Raw genomic sequence first — 20,864 nt, 5'->3', positions numbered from 1 at the left:
ATAAACGTGTGTGTGTGTGTTTGTGTGTGTGTGTGTATATATATATATATATATATATATATATATATATATATATATATATATATATATATATATATAATATTATATAATATGTATATAATATTATATAATATGTATATGCATATGTAAATATAAATAATATGTAAATATGCTCACATGCTGGTTTATTGACCAATTACATCACTAACTAGCCCATTATTGCCCCCCCCCCCCCCACCCTGTCTATCCAGGTAAAGTGTGCAGCACTGAGCAGATTTGATTTGTTCAGTGGTTCATTCTTAGTATAGTAGTGACATTGAACCTGGCATTGTGTGCGTGTGTGCGTGCGCGTGCGTGCGTGTGTGTGTGTTGGGCCGATTTGAGTGTAACAGGTCCAACAGTGGTGGTGTTGTGGATTTAATCTTAAATCACTTACCAGACTTTACTCTTAGACAAGCCCACCTTTCTGGTCACCTTTAGCATCCTCAAGTCGTCATCATCATCATCATCATCGGTTTCTGACCGTAGTAGCGACTTGACTCTGACTGGACTAGACTGCAGGAAGTGAATCAAACATGCTGTGCATTTTGCGTTGTGGCCAACAATTTATTTATTTATTTATTTAAGTCATTACAGGGCAACAGTAGAGCAAACAAAATCCACTTAGATGGAGAATTTACATTTTACGTAACGTCCCTAAAGAATTTTAGGATTGTTTACAAAGTCATAACCAGCACGGTGTACGCTTTCAAACAAAATCAGCTATCGGTGTGTCGGCTTAGAAGAAATGCAATCGTCTGCTTTAAGGCCTAAAATAATTCTTTATAAACGCGTTTGTGAGCCGTTTGAATGCTGCTGCTGTTGAGGGAGCACAGTCCGTGTGTTCAGGCCAGGGTGTGTATTGTCAGCGTTTTGTTTATGGCGTGGTGTTTTTGTGCGTCCGGGGTGAACAGCAGCGGCTCTGTTCCTCCGTGCCGAGCCTGCGTGTGTGTGCGCGAGCTCAGCGGGGAGTCCGTGAACGGGATACGCAGGACTGAAAGGTCCTGTGAGAGCGTGGGGACCTGGCAGGCCTGCCGCCTGTGTGCCACCTCATCTACATGCACTGGCATGTTCGAACCCCCCCGCGCCACAGGAGGGCGACCCATAATCCCCTCGGCTCGCCTGGGCCTCTGGGAATGACCTACCTCTTCGACAATCTATAACTACCCCGGCTTTCTCTGAACGTTCTGGAAAGTTTTGGAAGGAGAGAGCCGTGGCTTGTTAAGAGCTTCTCGTGGACGCGTTTGTTAAACATCGCACGCTCCATAAATTTACCCGTATAATGTTTTTAGATCTCCTGTCATGCTTTTAGAACCTCTAGATTGTGCTATTGTAACGTGTTGCTGGCTCGCCGCCCCGCTGACTGACTCGTTCTTTTTTTTAGGAAATTTCAGTTTGTTCGGAAAACAGCAGCTAACGTCCTTACCGGGAAGACCAAGAATCTCATTACCCCGATCTTATTAAACCTAGCGGGGGAGGGGTGTTAGGGTTAGGGTAAGTGTGGGTTGCTAAATCGAGAACATTAGCAATACAGTTATGAGGAGGTAAACGTACATCACTCATCACACTTAGCTAGCTAGCTTGTTGCTAACTAAAGACGACGATGGCGGCCATGTTCCCCCCCCCCCACCCCACCCCCCAAGCTCTGCCTTTAAACTGTCTTTAAATCCAGATTTAAAACGTACATGCTTAACTTGGACTATTCTTAGTCTTGGGACTGTTATAGACTTTTTCTATGGCGGGTTTATTTTCTCCCCTCATAGATTTATGGTTAGTTTATTAGTAAGTTATTTATGTTTTATTATGCTTTATTTTATTAGAAACACTGTGTTTCTGACCATCTAAAGCTCTGTAAAGATAATGCAGACCTGTGTGTGTGTGTGTGTGTGTGTGTGTGTGTGTGTGTGTGTTACACTTGTTCATCCTCACAAAATGAAGTATAACAGATGAGGTGTGTGTGTGTGTGTGTGTGTGTGTGTGTGTGTGTGTGTGTGTGTGTAGGGTCGTAAGCTGCTGATCTTGGGCACCACCAGCCGTAAGGACGTGCTGCAGGAGATGGGCATGCTGGACGCCTTCAGCACAACCATCCACATCCCCAACATCTCCAGAGGAGATCACCTGATCGAGGCCCTGGAGGTCAGACTCACTGAGAGACAGAGAGAGAGAGAGAGAGAGAGAGAGAGAGAGAGATGGTGGGGGGGAGGGAGAATGGGTGGAGAGAGAGAGATGGGTAGATTAGAGTAATGGATAAAGTGAGAGATGGCTGCCTAGAATGATAGAGAGATGGAAAGGTGAATAAATAGGGAGACAGATAAATGGATAGATTGATCTAGAGAGGTGGATAAATGGGAGTGAGAGAATAAATGGAGAGATGGACTAATGGTGAAAGAATAACTAGAGAGCTGGATAAGTGGGAAGATGCATAAATGGAGAGATGAATGAATATTGATGAACGGATTAATGATGAAAGGATGGGTGGATAAACAGATGGATAAATTACAGACAGGACAGATGGAGAGGTGGAAACAAGAACACAGATGGGGGGAGGTGGATAAAGTTAATTGGATAGCAAGATGGGTGTATAAAGTTCGACCGATAGATAGGTGTATGGATCGAGTTGGACAGACAGATGGAGGGATAGATAGGTAGGTAGATAGATAGATAAATCCGATGAGATGGAATCTGATTCACTTTAACATCAGAGTCGTTCTGATCGTAACAGTAAAGCTCTGCTGGAGTTATTTCATCTAGAAATGTTTATCCTGGTTGTGTTGTAGAGATGAGCACATTAAGACACTGTGTTATAGAAAAGTGTGTGTGTGTGTGTGTGTGTGTGTGTGTGTGTGTGTTAAAGCTGCTGGGAGGCTTCCAGGAAGATGAACGTGCGCAGATTGCTAAGGAAGTGAAAAGCAAGAGAGTGTGGCTCGGCATTAAGAAGCTTCAGATGCTCATTGAGATGTCCCTGCAGGTGAGAGAGAGAGAGAGAGAGAGAGAGAGAGAGCGTGCGTGCGCGCGCGAGTGCTCCCCTTCCTCTGTGTCTAGACAAGTCCCTGACTCACGGCTCTCACCATTAATCCTGCCAGCTTTGTGTCACTTATCAGTTTTAATTATTTAACATCAAGTGATAACAAAAACGAAGGTGTTCCAGATGTCCTCCCTGTCACATAAAAACGTCTCTCGCGTCCTCCGTCACCAGACACACGTCAACTCGCACACGTGACGTAGCTTCGCTTGCGTCCTGCGTCGCTTCGGCCGTATTGAAAACGTTGCTGCTCCAGCACAGCACCGGTGAGCTCTTCGATTCTGCACCAGGAGGCGTTGGTTTAGTTTTCCATAACGGCAGCTTTAAATCGCGGGTTTTTAATCAACGTGCACGTTCTAATACGTTATCGTTTCTATAGTAACGGCTCGTCCACCGGGCATCCACGTAAACCCGAGCCGATAGCTAACGAACGGAATTTAAAACCGCGCCACTGTTTAACACATGAAAGATTTTTTTGTTTTCTGTCAGGAGTGAAAGGTATGTAATTTTTAGGGAAGGAGTCTCCAGTGTTAGTCAGTGTTCCGTTCGGGGGGATCTGATCCGAGAGATCTGATTAATTGTACTTAATCTACTAGAGCAAGCTAAGCGGAGGAAACATTAAGGACCCGCGAACGAGTGCGCGTTAAAGTACGAGTTCTACTTTGAGTCATGATGACTTGAATGAAATTCCAGCGAGCGCTCCGTCTGTATCAGAGCGTCATGCTTTTATACGCGGTTAATCGGAGTACTTAAGGGCGTTACTGATCTTCGTCAGGAGTCGAATTATTTGCGGCGTCGCTGTTTACGAGTCGTAGTCCTGTTTGTGCTGGATGCTCGGCCGTAATTTCTGTGGTATGCCCCCCCCCCATTTCCCCCTCCCGCGGAGGTATGAGAGCAAGTCTGCCGGGACATGCAGAACGCAGGCGCGCTGCTCCGACGTGACGGCCCTCCCAGATTTCACCTCTTTTTCCTCGCATTCCCTCCTTGCATTCCTTTTTCCACCCCCCTCCTTTTTTTTTTTTTCTTTCCTTCCCCCCCAATCCTTTTTTTTTATTTTTTTTTTTTTGCTTCGCCCGCTTTCTGACTCCAACAGCCACGGGCAACGAGGAGAGATAAGTTATGGCGTACACAGCCATTCATTTTCCTGACTAATCCCTGCCTGTGTGGAGCTCTTAACGCTGCTCTATCGCCTGTGTACGACTTTCTCGAGAACGTATCCGACATTACTCACCCCGATATTCGGATCAGGACGCGCTCCATGTTTTAGGGACGCGTTTCGATTCAGCAACCGTCCCTCGAGGAACTAGTGGTCTTCAAACAAGGGAGAAGTTGTGTGTGTTTTGTTGTTTGTTTGTTTGTTTGTTTGTTTGTTTTTGGTTTTGTTTTTTGCGTTTCGATCGTTCCCTCACACACACACACACACACAGAGACACACCCCAATACACCCTGCATAGAATTTTCCAGAAAATGTGATCACATTGGGAATGTAAATGAACCTCACTGTCGACCCACTGTACTCTACTGTTGCCCCGTTTTTTGTTTTTTGTTGTTTTTTTGTTACCTTCCTTTTCTTTTTTATTGCCCTCTCTTACGTGTGTGTGTGTGTGTGTGTGTGTGTGTGTGTGTGTGTGTGTTTTAGATGCCACATGAGTACAGAGTTAAGAAGTTTTTGGCTCTGCTGACAGAAGAGGGCGCGTAAGTCCTGCTGCATTCTCTCTTCTCCGATCTGGCGTTAAACGTGAATCAGTTAAGCGTGCGTTTATTTAAAGCTTTATTTTCTGCACCGTTCCTGTTTCCTCTGTAGATTGGGCTCTGATAAGCAGGTGACCTTATAAAGCGCCGCCGCTGGAGCACGGCCACACACCCGCCGGCTGTCACGGTGAGAAACGACTCGATGTGTCCCAACTCTGTGTTTTTAATTTCATTTATTTTTACATTCTTTTTTTAAAACCGTTTTTTTGTTTCATTTCTTTTAGTAATCGTGTCTTTTTTCTTTTTTTTTTCTTTTTTCTTTTCCTTCCTTTTTTAAATAATAAAATTTGCAACGGTATCCGGTCATTTTTAGGCAGACCGGTTACACAAAACGCAAGTGTTTATTAAAAACTGTTTAAAAACCTCTCAACACATCCCCCCCCCTCACTTCATTCCCGTGGATTTACACGCAGCAGCCCTTAACGTTACACCACCTGAAGCAGCGCGGCGCGCTTGAAAGTAAGTGCCCCCCTCAATAGACATCGCATTCCTTTCTCACCTAGTTTATCGACTTCGAAACACAATCCGGGATACTTTGTTGTCTGCGGAGCACGAAGAACGAAGAACGAAGAACAGAAGGGCAGTGAAAACAGTAAACAGAATAATAACAGTTTACACCGATCATCCTGTTCAAAAGTTTACACCCCCCTCCCCTGGCTCTTAATGTATCGTGTCGCCTTCTTGAGCATCAGTGAACGTTTGCACCTTTTGTACACAATAGTCGTGTACGAGTCCCTCAGTCGTCCTCGGTGTGAAAAGACGGATCTGAACATCATATAGCCGCTGTTGGAAAGAACTCAAATATGCAGAAGATGCTGGAAAAGTAAAGAACGTGCAGGACCTGGAGGATTTTTTTCTGAAGAACAGTGGGGAGTTTAACTGCTCGGGACAAACGAGGGACTCGTGAAGAACTCTCACAGAACGTAAACACGGCCGTTGATCATCCAGGTCACGACACACGGGATTAATAATCAAGGGTGTGTAAACTTTTGAACTGGTTCGTTTGTGTAAATGCAGTTATTATTATGTCTTGTGGACTCGATGTAAACATCGGTTATGTGAAATAGTTTATTCGTGGCCGGACTAAATAATAATAATAAAAAAACCTAAATGAAGTTTTTTCTAATCCCTCATTTTAAATAGTTTTTAAACATCTTGCAGACTCTGCAGGGCATGTGTAAGCTTACGACCTCAACTGTATATACGGTTTGTGTGAAACTCGTACTACGAGTTAAAAATCCAAGACTCGCTGTTCTTTTTAGGCGTGCCATGCCGAGTGCTGCTGCGGAATCGACGCCGTCACGCCGTCCCGTCCAACACAAGCTCTCCGGGTTAGCGACTCCACCGAACACTGCACACGGACACTGGGGTGTGTGTGTACACACTGCGGTGATCAGTGCTATAGTGGTGAAGGCTGCTAACACCCCCATCCAAACTGGATTTGTGTGTATGTGTGTGTGTGTGTGTGTGTGTGTGTGTAAATAAGGTATGTTGAAGTTGATTAGTGTGTGTATATGCTTACCCTAGGCATTAAACATTCCTGTTTAATCTAAAGTGGTGCCTTAGTCATTATGCCATGTGTTTGAGGTGAAAAAAAATCCAAATGACGAATTACAGTTAGACTCGTATTCTTTGTGAAAGACTTCTGGAATTTTCCTCATTTTAGCTCCATGATGGACTGTAGGCGTGTGAGATGAAACGATATTATCGTCCCTGAACGATTGGCGATTTTATATTACCTTATATTACCAAACCTGCCAGCCGTTATGATTTTTGCTACGCTTTAAACAAAAAAATACTCTTCTTTTTGTTTTGTTTTGTTTGTTTGTTTGTTTTTTAAGCATCAACCGTATAAATGTCTGCCATTTTTTTTTTTTTTTTTTTTTGCTGTATAAAAGTGCCATATTGAACATTTATCACTGCAGAATCACTTAAAAATCCACTTTAAACCTGTAATTGGTAGAAATAGTAGCCTTTTAAAAAAAAAAAAAAAAAATTTATTATTATTTTTTTTTGAGGTTCTGGTAGAATCATAATCAATATCTCACAACCCTAATACGTTGGTTTCTCTCGTACAGCGTGTCGCGTAAGTGTGGCTAATGCGATACGCTGTCCGACTAATCTCCTTTTTAAATCCTTTACAGATTTCTCTGGCGGATTCCTTTATTTATTTATTTATTTTTACGTCACTAAATCCCGAGTTATACTTTTCCAATTAAAAAAAAAAAAAGAAGAAGAAGAAAGAAGCAGCAGCTCCTTGGTCTTCATGACGATGTTTGTTTAGAGATGTTCTAAACAAATACATGAATTCAAGGGGGCGAATACTTATGCGCGCAACAAAAGTAATGGCGCCCTTTTAAAGACGCGAGCGTTAACGTGGTGCTGATTTAATGCACGCTGCGCCGTTTAGCTGTCATTCTGGACTCGCTGTGGTCTTTTATGGAGTTTTGCGTGCGTGACCGAGCGTAGATCAGCTGTACTGTATTGACGATCTACGGCTGATTTGGCATTTATCGACATACGCGTGGGAGTATGAAGAAAATCGGCGTTCGTGAAGCCGCTATGAATCCCATGAGACGTTTTAGTACGGTAAAATCTTTTACACACAATGAGTCCCTAAAGTTAGCTGTAGAAATTCTAACGTTTCTATTCGAGCCATCATGACATCACTGATCATGCTTGTCTGAGATTCCTGTTCTTAGTATATCTGTTGAATTGCGTTAGCTATCCATCCCTCTCGGTGTGAATTAAATCTAATTAACAGCTTAAATGTTTATTGGAATGACTGTTTGCGCCATCGCGCTCCACTTAATTATATATGAGTGAGAAACAGATAAGAGTGGGGTGGTCCCCCCCCCCCCCACTCGCCCCACCCGCCCCCTACAAGTAAATGATTTTGCTGTAATGAAAATTATTTTTATTATATGGGAAAACTTTTTTTTTTTTTTAATCATATTAACATGAGGAGAAAGATATTAAATAAATGATTGAAATCACAGAAAATATGTGCGCTGTATGTGGAGTATCATCTGATTTCTTGTCCTACGGTGTCATCGAGTTGTGCTCAGGAATTCCCAGGATGTTTAAAGCTTGAGTTTTTCTTTCATGACCACCTCCCTCCCTCTCTCTCTCTCTCTCTCTCTCTCTCTCTCTCTCTCTCTCTCTCTCTCTCTCTCTGTCATTTACGCTTGGTGTAAGGAGATGCCACGAGCTGACGTAAGCACTGAGCACTGAAATGACAGATTACATGCAGGTTGAGACGGTAGCCAAGAGGAAGATCATTACCCTTTATTAGAGCTGCGTGGGAAACTGGAAACAGTTTGGGCCACCGTTCTCTTAACCACTGATGAGCAAATAAGTTAAACTGGGTTAACTAGGTGTCCTGTAAGGTCACGTATATATAATATAGTTTGGTTAGTTTAGTATGTCTAGCTTTAAAAAAAACATATAAGCAATAATATAGCAATTTATCCATATAGTAGGAGGAAAAAAAGCAGAGTTTAGAAGCAAAAGCATGAGACAGTAAGTCGTTCTTCAAATATATAATCTTAGTTCAGTCATACAGATATATACATTGTATAATAAATAATATTTATAAAAACATAGCATTTCCAGACGATAAAATAAAAAAAAAAAAGGAGAAAAAAGAAAAGAAAGGGAATTAATAACTTTGTACAAAACTTTGGATATATAGCGGGCTGGGAGGAACAGAAAGGAAAGGGAGTGCTGAAATGACCAGTGATGCTGGGTGGAGTTCCTCGTGGGAAGGGGGAGACGATGTGTAGATGTGGCTGTGGATGTTCAGCGGACGATTCCGTCTCGAGGAGGCAGCGCTAATGTCTACCTTCTCCTTCTGTAGTTAAATTTAATGAATGGGATGCGTGTAGGACTGTTGGAACATGTATGGAACCCTGGGCCTGTCTGTTTGTCTGTGAAGCCAGTCATCCCTTCATCCCGTCGTACCCTCCCCCACGACATCAGCCATCGCACACACACTCGGGTCAGGACACTCGGATCGTGTCGCCTTTGAACGTCCAAACAGCAGCTATGCAAAGATTTGAGAATTTAACCTGTAAAGTCTCCCAATTTATCCCCCCATTTCCAAGATCTACAGATGTTAGAGAAGATTAGATGGTTATATATAATTCCTAACATTCATTCCGTTATTCAGTGTGTTCGAAAGTGCAAATTTCACTCTAGAACTCCGGATGCACATGAAGTTTGAGTGTGTATATATAATAATATTGTGTGTGTGTGTGTGTGCATATATATATATATATATATAACGCATCACATAAGAGTTGATCTCATGGCTAACATTGTACCATTTGAGTCATTTCAGCATTATTTTCATCAACGTTTCTTCCCCCCCCCCCCCTATAATTCTGGACATATTCAGTAGGCAATGTCTATGCATTTATTTTTCTGTACATGTCGATCAGTGTGTGAGGTCAGTGACTACTTAAAGGAATACTCCCGTGTTTTTCAACCTACTCTCCATACATCACATCTTTACGCTATGTAAGATTACCACACACCGGAAGTTCAGTTGTCTGAGAAATGAGCTGAAAGTCTGTGTACCCTGAACTCGTTTATAATGGAAGTCTAAAGGGAATTTCTGTTGATAAACCTGATCGTAATCAATGCCAATTCAAATTTTCTCCGGTTAGTGTTTAGACGAGACAGATGAGATGAGAGAAAGCTGTTCTTATAAAGTTTTGTCCAACACTGGAACTATACAGAAACAAATCCGCTTGTTTTGTGGTTCATGCTCCATTAGGACCACACGGGTAACTTTCATCATAACCGTATATTCTTCTATTTAAAAATGTCTCCGAAAAGACAAACTCTATAGATTTACGAGTTTTATTTACAAATCGCAGAAAAAATATTTTGGAAAAATAAATCCATACACCGACGACTGCTCTTAGACTTGTAAAACAGATTCTTGTAATGAAACCCAGTTTAACACGTCATTTGTTACGTAATTTATTCGTGTATTTTAAACTTTTATTGACAGAATTCAACGACTGCCCTTAGAGTTCTATTCGATTAGATTTAAGGAAAAATATCACGTTTCTCATCAAAATGCGATTTCGTTGCGCATGCTAAACTAAATTTCAACAACTTTTCTAACTAATTAGATTGAATTGTGTAAAGTGAGCGTGATCAGTTCACGTAGTATTCACGTAAAATAGTAACATAAAAAATATGGAATCTTTTGGGGATGTCGGAACTGACGTGTACTGTAACTATAGTATTTAAATTAACTTCGTTAAAACGTGTGTGATGGGATATCACCACGGTAACGTCGCAGTTGCGGAATGCCAGCAACCTGGGTTCGATCCTCAGCTCATGTGAGAGCGTGGAGTTGGATTTTAATCAGGCCATTGAAAATACATGATCAAATCATGTCAAATTAAGTAAATTAAACAAGCTTTTTAATTTTCAATGCAGGATAAATCTAGTGTAACTCATCATTTTGCGTTATTTACTTGTGTATTTAAAAATTTTATCGACACAATTCGACAACTGCCCTTAGACTCCAGTGTAACAGTAAATTTTTGCATTATTTAGTCATGAATTTTGACATAATTCAACGACTGCCCTTCGACTTCCATTATAAGAGAGTTTCTTGTCATTGGAAGCTAGTGTAACAGTTCTAATTTCACCTTATTTAGTTGTCGATTTTGAAAGCATTATGGACGGAATTCGTTGACTGTCCGTAGACTTCTTTTATAAGTGAGTTTTTAAAACGTGTAAATGAAATGTGGTGTAACTCAACATTTTGCCTTATTTAGTATTTTTATTTTTATTTTTTTAAATTGGCAGAAATCAGTGACTTCCAATATAAGAGTTTTTTATCAAATTCAGCGTAGCAGGTGTAACGTCGCATTATTTAGTCAGCTATTTGAAAGCATTTATTTAGTTGTGAATTTTAAAACGTTTATCGACAGAATTCAACAACTGTCCATAGACTTCCATTGTGAGAAATTTTCATAAAATTTGTCAAGGGAATCCAGTGTATAATCCCGTTTTTTACTGTTTCGCATTATTTAGTCACGTATTTTAAACATTTACATGGACAACGATAATCCGATATGAACCCGATTAAGACGATACTCTGATTAAGAAACTAGCATGTAAACAGAGATTATTGACGACCTTAATCCGATTAAAGTCACACTCTGAGTAAACGCAAATGGAATTAAGACGTGTGGAGTATTCCTGTTTTAGTCGCATTATCGACGTGCGTTACAGACATGTACACACCTTAATCACACTATCAATGTCGTGTGGGAGTTTTCACCGCATTGTGCGACAGGACACGTACACACACGGCAGCGCTCGACTGTTTGACGCCAAACCAGAGAGCACGGCTGCGTCCCAAACCGCGTACTTACCTGCTGTGTAGAAGGCGAATACACATATTTCAGCTACTATATAGTAGGTAAGTACACGGTTTGGGACGCAGCCCACGGCTTCAAGCAGTCGTCTATTAGCACGTACAGCACGACAAATAATTAACCGCACTTGAAGCGTTCATAAAATTAAAAATAAAAACACCCAAAACTGTATACGGTCCCATAACGTAGACCAACTGTACGTCGATACGTGAAATTCTGGAGGGACGTCGGACGGCATGGCGTGGGGACGTAATGACGTACCGTTAATCGATCTATGTTCTCGAACGTAAAACAGGAACATGAAAGGAATATTCTAAAAGCGACTCATGTAAACACCTTAATCAGAATACTGTCAATAATTAGATTACTGCTGTCCATGTAAACGTAGTCATTGACTGACGGAATTCAACAACTGCCCTAAGACTTCTGTTTGGTAAGTTTTCTGTACTTTTCTGTGTGAAGAGAAATGTGTTGAAATTCTCGTATGTGGTAATTACACGTACGTTACAGATGGTCATTGTGTTGAAAAACGCTGGAGTGCTCCTTTAACTGGTGCACCTGTGCAGGATCAGGGAAGACATTAGGGAAAGCATGAGGATTACGTCAGTAACAGTAGTCTATTCGGGCTTAAAAACCCCAGCCATCAGATGCACTTCAGGCTTCGAATGATCAGTAGTTAAGTAAGCGCGCTCCCTCCTTCACCCCTTTCTTCTCTCACCAGCCCCCTCCAGCTCTGTTCATGTCTGCGTAGTGTGAGAATGTGTTGGGCAGATACGGTTTCAGCCACCAGGCCTTGAGGAGAGACGATCAGAGAGCTAGAGTGACGGGTAGAGTGACACCAGAAGACATTGAGGGTTCAGGTAATAATGTGCTACACTCTTTTCACACACCACAGCTGAAATAAATAAAAAAAAAAAAAAAAAAGAGGAATGCATCAGGAATGATAGTGGTAATCACATGGTAGCTAATTCTCCCAGAAAAGAGGCTCGACTGTTATTAAAGGATATTAAAAGTTCAGGTACCAAAGTGCCACTACCCATGGTATGTGTTCTGTATTCAATACAATCTTGTGAGTAAGTGTGTGTGTGTGTGCGTGTGCGTGTGTGTGTGTACACGCATAGGCTACTCAGTCCTATCTCTTGCAGTCTTTAGTTCGTTCCTTGCCACCCCTGCACTTTTCGCTGCTCCTCATTTGCACGTGTGTACGTCGTAGACTCGTACGCACTCCTGGCAGCTGACGTAGCAGCACCAGTGGAAGATACAGTGGCACTTCTCTTTGCGCTTTTCAGTCCGCGTGTTGTGGCCGCGGCCGCAGCAGAGAAGATCGCAGCCCTCGATGCCGTGAGACGACACGTTGCAGGCACGGTCGCGTGTGCCGAACGAGCCAGTCTCCGGGTTCGGCTCGCAGAAGTTGGGCGAGCCCTCGTAGTAGACTAGGTCTCTCTCGGTGGGGTGCTTGAAGAAGGCGTACTTGGCTCGCAGTGTCTCCACCCAGCCCCGGGACTCGCGGTGTTTTTCCACTACCATCTCAGACGCGCTGTCGTACTTGTCCTTCAGGTAGTCGCCCAGCAAGCGGAAGTCGGGCTGCGCCCACCAGCAGGTCTTCACTTCACAGCTCCCTGACAAGCCATGGCACTTACAGCGCAGGTGCATGTTCTCCAGGATGGTCTTGAGGAGAAAAGAAACATATGAGAACCTGGTTATCCTACATCTTACAGAGAGACTTGTATGGAGGATGCGCCACATAAATGTGTTTTAGAAATGTGTGAATTTGTTGATCTGGTGAAAGTTAAATTTTTTTTTTTTTTTACTTTTACGGAAGGAGTCTCCAGTGTCCGTGCTTTTAACAGTCAGAGGTAAAGGTAAAGCTTTCCAAAACGGGAAAGTTTCAGGACAGAGACATTTGATAACAGGAGAAGCTTGTTTCATGGCTGTTCCACAACATTAAATGTAACTCTAAACCGACAGAAAGTACAATGCTTCGTTCTTTAATAAATACAAAAAAATTGGAGTCATTGACGTATTGTTGCTGTATAAGTGGAATAAAACACTTCAGGACATGCTGTTATAGGAAAGTAATAAAATTCCAAGTGGTTAACAGTAACTTCAGACTTAAGTACTATATCAGACCACCCCATTGTTGGTTACTTTCCTATGAGAGCACGCCCCAAGTGTTTTACGTTTTAAATAGAAGCTTTATGTACTAAAGAAAATGAAGATTTACCCTTTGTTACTGGCATCTCCTCTCGGCACAGCTGCTCCTGTGCTATTGAAATGAACTTGAATACAAACTCCAAACCTAAAAACTGCACAAGCATTCCCTTAAGTTTTAATTGCAAGTCAGAACTTCGTACACCGTTTTGATACCCCAGTTTTGAAGTTACTTACACAGCTCTGGAAGTCTGTAAATGTATGGAATTTTCATGACCTGGAAAAAGTACTAACATTCAGGAAACATTTTGGAAAAAGTGTGAATATTCCACTGTCTTTAGAAATGATCTTAGTTTTGTTTTTGGACTTTCACATTTTGCCTGTTGATGCAGTAGCCTTTACTGTGTAGATACAACACAGAAAGCCTGAATCTGAAATAAGCCTTGTTAAGGATAAAAGCCCTGGAAAGGACAAAAAGCCTGAGTGGCTATTGATATTTACTCTTTCATCATGTTTGGAGGAAAGAACGCTTTCTGTGGCCTATGATAAGTAATTCATTTTTAGAAATACAACATTTAAATAGCCACTGATTAATCAAGTTAGCTGACCAGCTAATGTTAGAGTTGAACTTGAATGCAACGACTCTATAATTATGACTTGGCGAATGGGTCACAGGACCATCCGAAAGCACATGAAGGCAGCAACAGCCAAGTTTTTCCTGCTCATGAAAGGCTTAGAGATTAAGTAATGAGATACCTGGGGTATGTTCGCAGAGAAACCTTTGATTTGGTCCTGAGAAGGTATTAAAGTTTGCTATTTTGAAGCAAATCTTAGTCCCCAGTGCTATGAAGTACTGAGTAGGTCGTCCCTTCCTTAAAATTCAAAATGGGGCACGTGTTGTTCATTATTGCTTTCATATGCTGATTAAATATAGCTTGTAATGGTTAAAGTGTGGGTTTGTGCAGGGGAAGATGCTCCTATACTGGTTTCCTGTAATACTCCTGGTCAAGTGCTTAGTGCCAGGCCTTGGCTACAGGTGTTACGCAGCTGCTGAGCTCAGAGGCAGGTGGGTGCAGTGCTTAGCTAATTCTCATAAGAAGTCCTGCTCATGCGTGCACGCCAGTGGCACTCTGCCTTTGTTTTGGTTTGTTTGCTTTAATTCCCTGGCTATATTTAGCTGCAGAATTCCCCAGCTGCGGCGGAAGGCAGGTGTTTGCGGGCCCCCCGGGGCCCAGCCAAGGCCTCTGACATCATGTCCTGAACTCGTCAGGCCTGCGGCACCTCCCGTGGCCCGCTCGGGAACAATGGTGTGTGAGAGGCAGGTGGGGCGGCCTGGGGTCCTGACAGGGCTGCCTGTCTCTCTGCCTGCCCCTGTGGTCTCTCGCTGCTCCTGTCGAGCGCAGATCAAAGGGCCGCTGTGTTGTGGTGTGGTCTTGCCAATTGCCCCTCAGCAGCCTCAGTGCTAATCGACTCCAGCAGCGAGCTGACGGGCGAAAATCCCGAGCCCTGCCGCTTTCTTTCTCTCCTCCCTCCCACCGCCCTCAAAACCACTAACTGCGTTTACACCTCTGTCACGGAATTCGGCAGGGATGCGAGACATGCGAGGTATGAAAAGATCAGGGAGGTAATTACCCAGTAATTTCACATATAAATGCTTCTTTTGGGGCTAAAAGGCACTCCGAATAGAGATCAGGCAATTCTTGACAGTTGATCTGTCATGCATTTAACACCTTGAGCTGTGGCTGAGTCCCACCCACGGCCAATATAAGAAGAGCTTTGTTCATTGTCTTAGTCACTTAATTCCCTTTTATTGTACTTTATGTCTTCCAAAAGCTGTTATTATTAGCCAAATCTTTTTTTTTTTTTTTTTTTTTTTTTTTAAACCTTCCTTAAGGGAATTTTTTAACCTTGCTTACAGGTTCATTAGATACACCTGCCTTGTAACTAAATGCATGTTTTCAAGTACACTTACCATATAGGTGCACTTTGTAGGTACTAACTCATCTGCAACTATTTATTGTTGCACTTGATCCACTCGTATCAACACCAGACACCACCATGTCATTGCTATTTTGAAAATAATAAACCACCACCCAAATGATATCTACTCATGAGGTGATCTTATGCTGGTTCCTTTGCACTGTTGAACCTGTATGGTGGGTGGACCCGTTGTATGAACAGCATGATTCGAATCTTACCATTCGTCCAGCTTCATTGTTGTGCCGGTTCATGGCGGAACGGGCGTCTGGCCGGTTTTCTCTGGCATCAGCAAACTCTCGCGATACGAGAACCCCGAATTCGGCGTCCTCGCTACAGCCACCCCACTTCCAGCCCTCACCTGGTGGTCCTTTATGGTGGGAATCACAGCCGCACATGGTGGAGGTTCCTTCCGCGCAGGAGCGAGTCACTGCAAATGCCACACCAGCAGAGGCAATTGCATGGACAAAGGCAGACTCTCTAGTGGCTAGGGAAATGGAAAGAGAGAGAGAGAGAGAGAGAGAGAAACAAGGGAAAGAGAACACTGCATAAGTGAGGATACTTTGAAGACGCTTTGAAAAGCAGATTCCAATGTGTGATGATCGGTGCTAGCTTTTAAAGTGATCCAAAAGACGGTGCTGTATCCCGAGGGTCCTGATTTTCCATCTGCAATCCTACTGAAAGTCTCACATCGGACAGTGTCTTAAGGGCACGGATCATTTTCAGTGATGTGCTCCGAAATATCAATGCACTATAAGGACAGGCACGTCTTTGACATGACAGTCTCAATTGTTGCACATGTCGTGTGTGCCTAATGCTACCTCGGGTTTCAGTGACACTGTGTCATCTTAAAGGTGCTCCAGCGCTCCATATTGAGCCCCCGAGGCCACGTGAGTGAAAACCAGCGATGGCTGTATGTGTTTGCTCAGTGAAGGCATGTGCTGAGAGATGGATTTACTCCTCCTTTGAATGCAACAGATTATTAGGTAACTGGACACCATTGTTTCACAATCACAGCACACTTACTCTGGCTTTCCCACTTTTAATCCAGATTCTGTCCCTAAGGGGCCATTGAACCTACCACAGAGGTCTTCATAACGGTCAAGTGAACAGTCCCTGCTACTGCCTGATCGCTCTCATTACCACCTTTCCCACCCATCACACCACTCATTCCTATACGTCCCACATGTACAGACACATGCATACACGTCCTGAGAACATGCAGAGTTTCTACCACTATGAGATCTCCGGCTTGTCATGTTGTAGACAGACTTTAAATGTGGTTTAGCCATAAGGACACTTTGAGCCACACTCAAGGCATGTTTCTGCAGACACCTTTTCAGAACCTGTTTAGGCACTCAGGAATTTTATCTGTTTCCACCACAGGAACATTTCCAAAAACACGGGTGCTTTTAAAGGAACTCATGGATTTTACCACCATAGGAACCTAGTTTAAGGAACTCATGGATTTTACCACCACAGGAACCTTTTTCTGAAACCCAGAAACTGTTGCAGGTACTCAGAAATGTTAGCCATGCTTCCACCACAGTAGCCTTTTCAGAAACCCAGGAACCTTTTAAGGTACTAATAAACTTGACACGTTTCCACTACCTGAATATTTTAAGAACCGAATCTTTTTTTAGGAATTCAGGAATTTTACTCGTGAAATAATCACAAGAATATTTCCAAAGATCCAGGAACACTTTAAGGTATTCTACCTCTGTTTTCAGTACAGGAACCTTTTTAGAAACCCAGAAACCTTTTTATGAGTTCTGGATTTTTACTCATGTTTTCAATATGGGAACATTTTTAGAACTCCAGGAACCTTTTGAGGAATTGAGAAATGCTCAGGAATTCAGGAAACTCAGGAAATTCTTTAGGAACTCAGGGACTTTATCCACAGTTCCACCTGAAGAACCACGTCAACCTCTTTCAGTTTCCACTGGAAGCACCAGGGCCAATTTTAGTACCTGGGTCATAGTTCCAGTAACATTTTTGGTTTCTGGTTGGTGTCTGGTACACTTTTGTTTGGATTAAACACTGCAGGTGTGTCCTTTGTATGTTTCTATTAGTATACTGCTTATGCTAACTGCACGCAAATCTACAATACTGTTAACAACATATTCATACAAAACAAAGCAAAAACACAAAGAACAACCAAGCTTCTAACATCAGATTAGATACCGGATATCAAATACCGCATCAGTCCGTTGCTTACGACACCATCTTTTTCACATTTCAGTTTTGCATTCTTTGATGAGTACCTGCATTATTGCATAAGACCTTTGCAGGAACTACAGTGTTACGTAAGACACAAGAGGCGGGTGCCGTGATCTCTTATTGGCTAGACAGAAAGCATGAATCATCAGAATCAGGTGACTTTCCCATGATGCCATCCATTATGCAGGCACGCAAAGGGATGTGGTCCTATTCTATTCAGCTATCACAGATGATTTATCTCATGAAAATTAGATTGCAAAACTATTCATTGCTTAACAGGATGTAGCTCAAACCAAGTTCTTATTTTCAGCAGGGTTGTGTGTTTGCGGTTCTGTTAGTTTCCTAGTAGATTTGCTGAATATGCACATATTTTGTTTTATGTTCTATTGTTCTGAAGAGCGTAAACACACACTGCTCATTTCTCTTGATGCTTGTGTGTTTGGGCACACACCTCTCAGGGTGGGAGGCCCGATTGAGGCCAAGTCGGTTCTGGCAGGCCCAGCTGGGTCGACTACAACAGAGCGCTGTGAGCCGATGGCCCCAGGAGCTGTGGCCCGGAGCCAAACGCAGAGCTGCTCCCGCTACCTGCTGAGCCCATGAATCCGCCTTTGTCTCCGTGGTGTCACACTGTATTACCCACACAAAAGGTCCCAGCAACCCGCACCCCCACAGCCCGGCTTAGCTCTGCCCAGAGCCGGCCTGGCATTCCCAACAGGAGCAACCCCCACCTCCCCTTCCACCTCTACAGCCACATACACATACCAACCACCTTTTCCTTCTCGCCCTTTTAATTCCTTTTCCTTCTCGTCCCGCTTCTTAAATCAACCCTCAAATTAACAAACAGCCATCCCTAATGTTCTCAAACACCACTACCTTCTTAGTATCCTCCCTGTCTTCAGGCCTCTCTGACCTCTCCCCCAGGCCTCCCTCTGCCCATCATGCACCCCTCCCTACCTCGCTCCCTCCATGATGGGGAAGGATGGGAGATTCCCTTTCAGGCCGTTTTCATGACACAGTCAAAAGGGCGTGTGAATGGGCCGTTCGTGGGAGCCGGGCTGTAAGAGGCACACTGAGATGGCTCATACCGGCCTTCACGCACAGTAGGGGTTGAGCGGAACCCCCCATCCCTTTTCTATTGCTTGTAATCTCATTTGGCCTCCCCTCTCTTTTTCTCTCATTCACTCGCGCACTCGCTGACCGGCTCCCTCCTGACACATAAGCTAACACACTGCTCCTGATCACAGGGCTGCACCTCTTCACCCTCCAGGACAGGCCACCTCGGCTCGGGACTCGCTCGCTATCTCTCAGCACGGTGCACGCCGGTCCAGCTTCCCTGTTGGTTTCTCCTTTTTGTTTAAAGAATGAACAAACGCTTTTCATCCTTTTTGCAATGTGATCTTTCTGGAACCTTGACAGATATCTGTAGAACCTAAACGAGTTATGTAATTAAAGATGGATCTAAATTGAAATCAAGGAAGCATCCAAAAATGGATATTAATTTGAATATAAAGCTCATCCTTGGTCCCCTTTCAGATATGAACAGTGTATATTTCATCTAAAATGTACACGTTAGTAAATTCTACGGTATATTCTGTCCAAAGCTGACAGATTGTACCTTATACGAATGGTTCAGAAAAACAATCAGCCAAGACAATTACCCGAGAGGTGGTTGCTGTCTGACGTTTGCAGATCTGGACTGCCGTGACTGTACAAGCCTTACAAGTATAGCTAAAAATAAAAAAAAAAAGGTAATAGTAAACACTAAAAAGCATGATTTTAGGTTTAGGACTCTTCTGGACACCTACACAGAGGTTTTCATGCTACCAGCACACCTGATCCACATTTGGGAGCACTTGATAATTGGCTAATGAGCTAATTGGGCATGATGATATCCTTCAGGACTGGAGTTGAGAAACCCTGATTTAGTGCACAATATGCCTTGCTGTAATTTATAAACATGGCCATCTTGGACAACTGGAATCACTGTTAGTTTAGTGCAATTCGGTATGACTACTTGAAAGAAGACTAGTTGGAGTAGATGGAAATAAACTGGAAATCTAGAAATGATGGGAGTTGTTCTACTTTGGGTTTAAGAAGTCTTCTTGTTCAAAATGATGCATGTCAAATGGGATCTGAAGCAAGTAGCACTGTAGCTTCAGTGTTAAAGTAAAGAAGTGTTTATATTACATTTGGCTAATATTTTTATCCAAAGCAACTTACAATTGAGTACTGATTGATTTTTGTTCAAGGTCCCAACAATGGCAGCTTGGTAGTGCAGGGATTTCAACTCTCAACCGTTTGATGTGTAGCCCAAAGCCACCACTTCCCCAAGCACATGCTTGACACCCAAACCTGACGGTTCAAGTTCCATATTTGGGACACCATGTAAAGTTGGGTAATTTTTTTTTTTTTGTCCCACAAAACAAGTCCTTTTTCACAGAGGCGAACAATCCTAGAGCCTTTACCTTTGTCGAGCACAGGGCCGAAGATGGCTAGGTTGTCCTTTATGGTGGTGCAGTTCCATCTGCGACCGCGGAACTGGTGCTGGCACTCCTGGATGCCCAGTTTCACCCCTTCAGCAACGCTGGGCATGATCTCGATGTAGTTGCGGCAGAAGCGCAACTGCTTGGGCACTAGACCAGGGATGGAGCCGCACAGGATGGGCTGAGAGCCCAGAGATGAGTACTGTTGCCCCAGAGCTAGGGACCTGTGAAAGGTACAGGGGAAAAAACATACATAAGATTAAAGCTGAAACATTTCTTGGGTGGAACTGGGGATGCGTGTAGCAGATGGACAAAGGGTATTGCTTTAAGGGACGGCATAGATCAGGGGTGGGCAATGTTATCTGGAAAGGGCCGGTGTGGGTGCAGGTTTTCATTCCAACCAACCAGGAGGCACACCTGATTCCACCTGTTTAATCAGTTGATCTTGGCTTTCAATAGATTCAGGTGTGGCTTCTGCTTGGTTGGAATGAAAACCTGCACCCACACCGGAACTTTCCGTATAAGATTGCCCACCCCTGGCATAGATTGAATAGTGGAACAAGCTGTACTAACACACCCTGTTTAAATTTGGCCTGAATGATTTAGATAAACAGGTTTTATGATCTTTGCTTTTGTAATCCTCTCTGGATATAAAGACTATAAGGAGGTTTGTATCGCAATAAACTGACTATAAGTAACAAAGCCCGATAAAGGACACTGTACCTGCATTATGTGCATCATTGTCTCGTATATTGTGATTAGTGCACGGGCTCATCCACAGACATCTGTTTGAAGTCATCTCGCTAAAGTGCT

The 20,864-nt window shown here is 43.1% G+C and overlaps 2 protein-coding genes across 2 annotated transcripts in view; one reads left to right on the top strand and one right to left on the bottom strand.

The window, feature by feature from the left end:
* Positions 1-9,018, top strand: part of nsfb (N-ethylmaleimide-sensitive factor b) — a 33,093-nt gene extending 24,075 nt beyond the window's left edge. The window contains exons 18-22 of the mRNA XM_053639297.1: positions 2,041-2,175; positions 2,894-3,007; positions 4,701-4,756; positions 4,866-4,940; positions 6,076-9,018. Of these exons, the coding sequence (XP_053495272.1) occupies positions 2,041-2,175; positions 2,894-3,007; positions 4,701-4,756; positions 4,866-4,896 (336 nt within the window). The 3' untranslated portion in view covers positions 4,897-4,940; positions 6,076-9,018. The remainder of the gene's footprint in view (positions 1-2,040; positions 2,176-2,893; positions 3,008-4,700; positions 4,757-4,865; positions 4,941-6,075) is intronic.
* Positions 9,019-11,077: 2,059 nt separating this feature from the next.
* The window catches only part of wnt3 (wingless-type MMTV integration site family, member 3), a 35,254-nt gene continuing 25,467 nt past the window's right edge, over positions 11,078-20,864 (bottom strand). Inside the window, exons 2-4 of the mRNA XM_053639318.1 lie at positions 20,034-20,275; positions 15,570-15,835; positions 11,078-12,888 (exon numbers count right to left, since the gene is read on the bottom strand). Of these exons, the coding sequence (XP_053495293.1) occupies positions 12,409-12,888; positions 15,570-15,835; positions 20,034-20,275 (988 nt within the window). The 3' untranslated portion in view covers positions 11,078-12,408. The remainder of the gene's footprint in view (positions 12,889-15,569; positions 15,836-20,033; positions 20,276-20,864) is intronic.

This window comes from Ictalurus furcatus, chromosome 13, assembly GCF_023375685.1.
Source record: "Ictalurus furcatus strain D&B chromosome 13, Billie_1.0, whole genome shotgun sequence".
NCBI classification, from domain to species: domain Eukaryota; kingdom Metazoa; phylum Chordata; class Actinopteri; order Siluriformes; family Ictaluridae; genus Ictalurus; species Ictalurus furcatus.
Note: the sequence above shows the minus strand (reverse complement) of the source record. Positions and strands in the feature narration are given on the sequence as shown.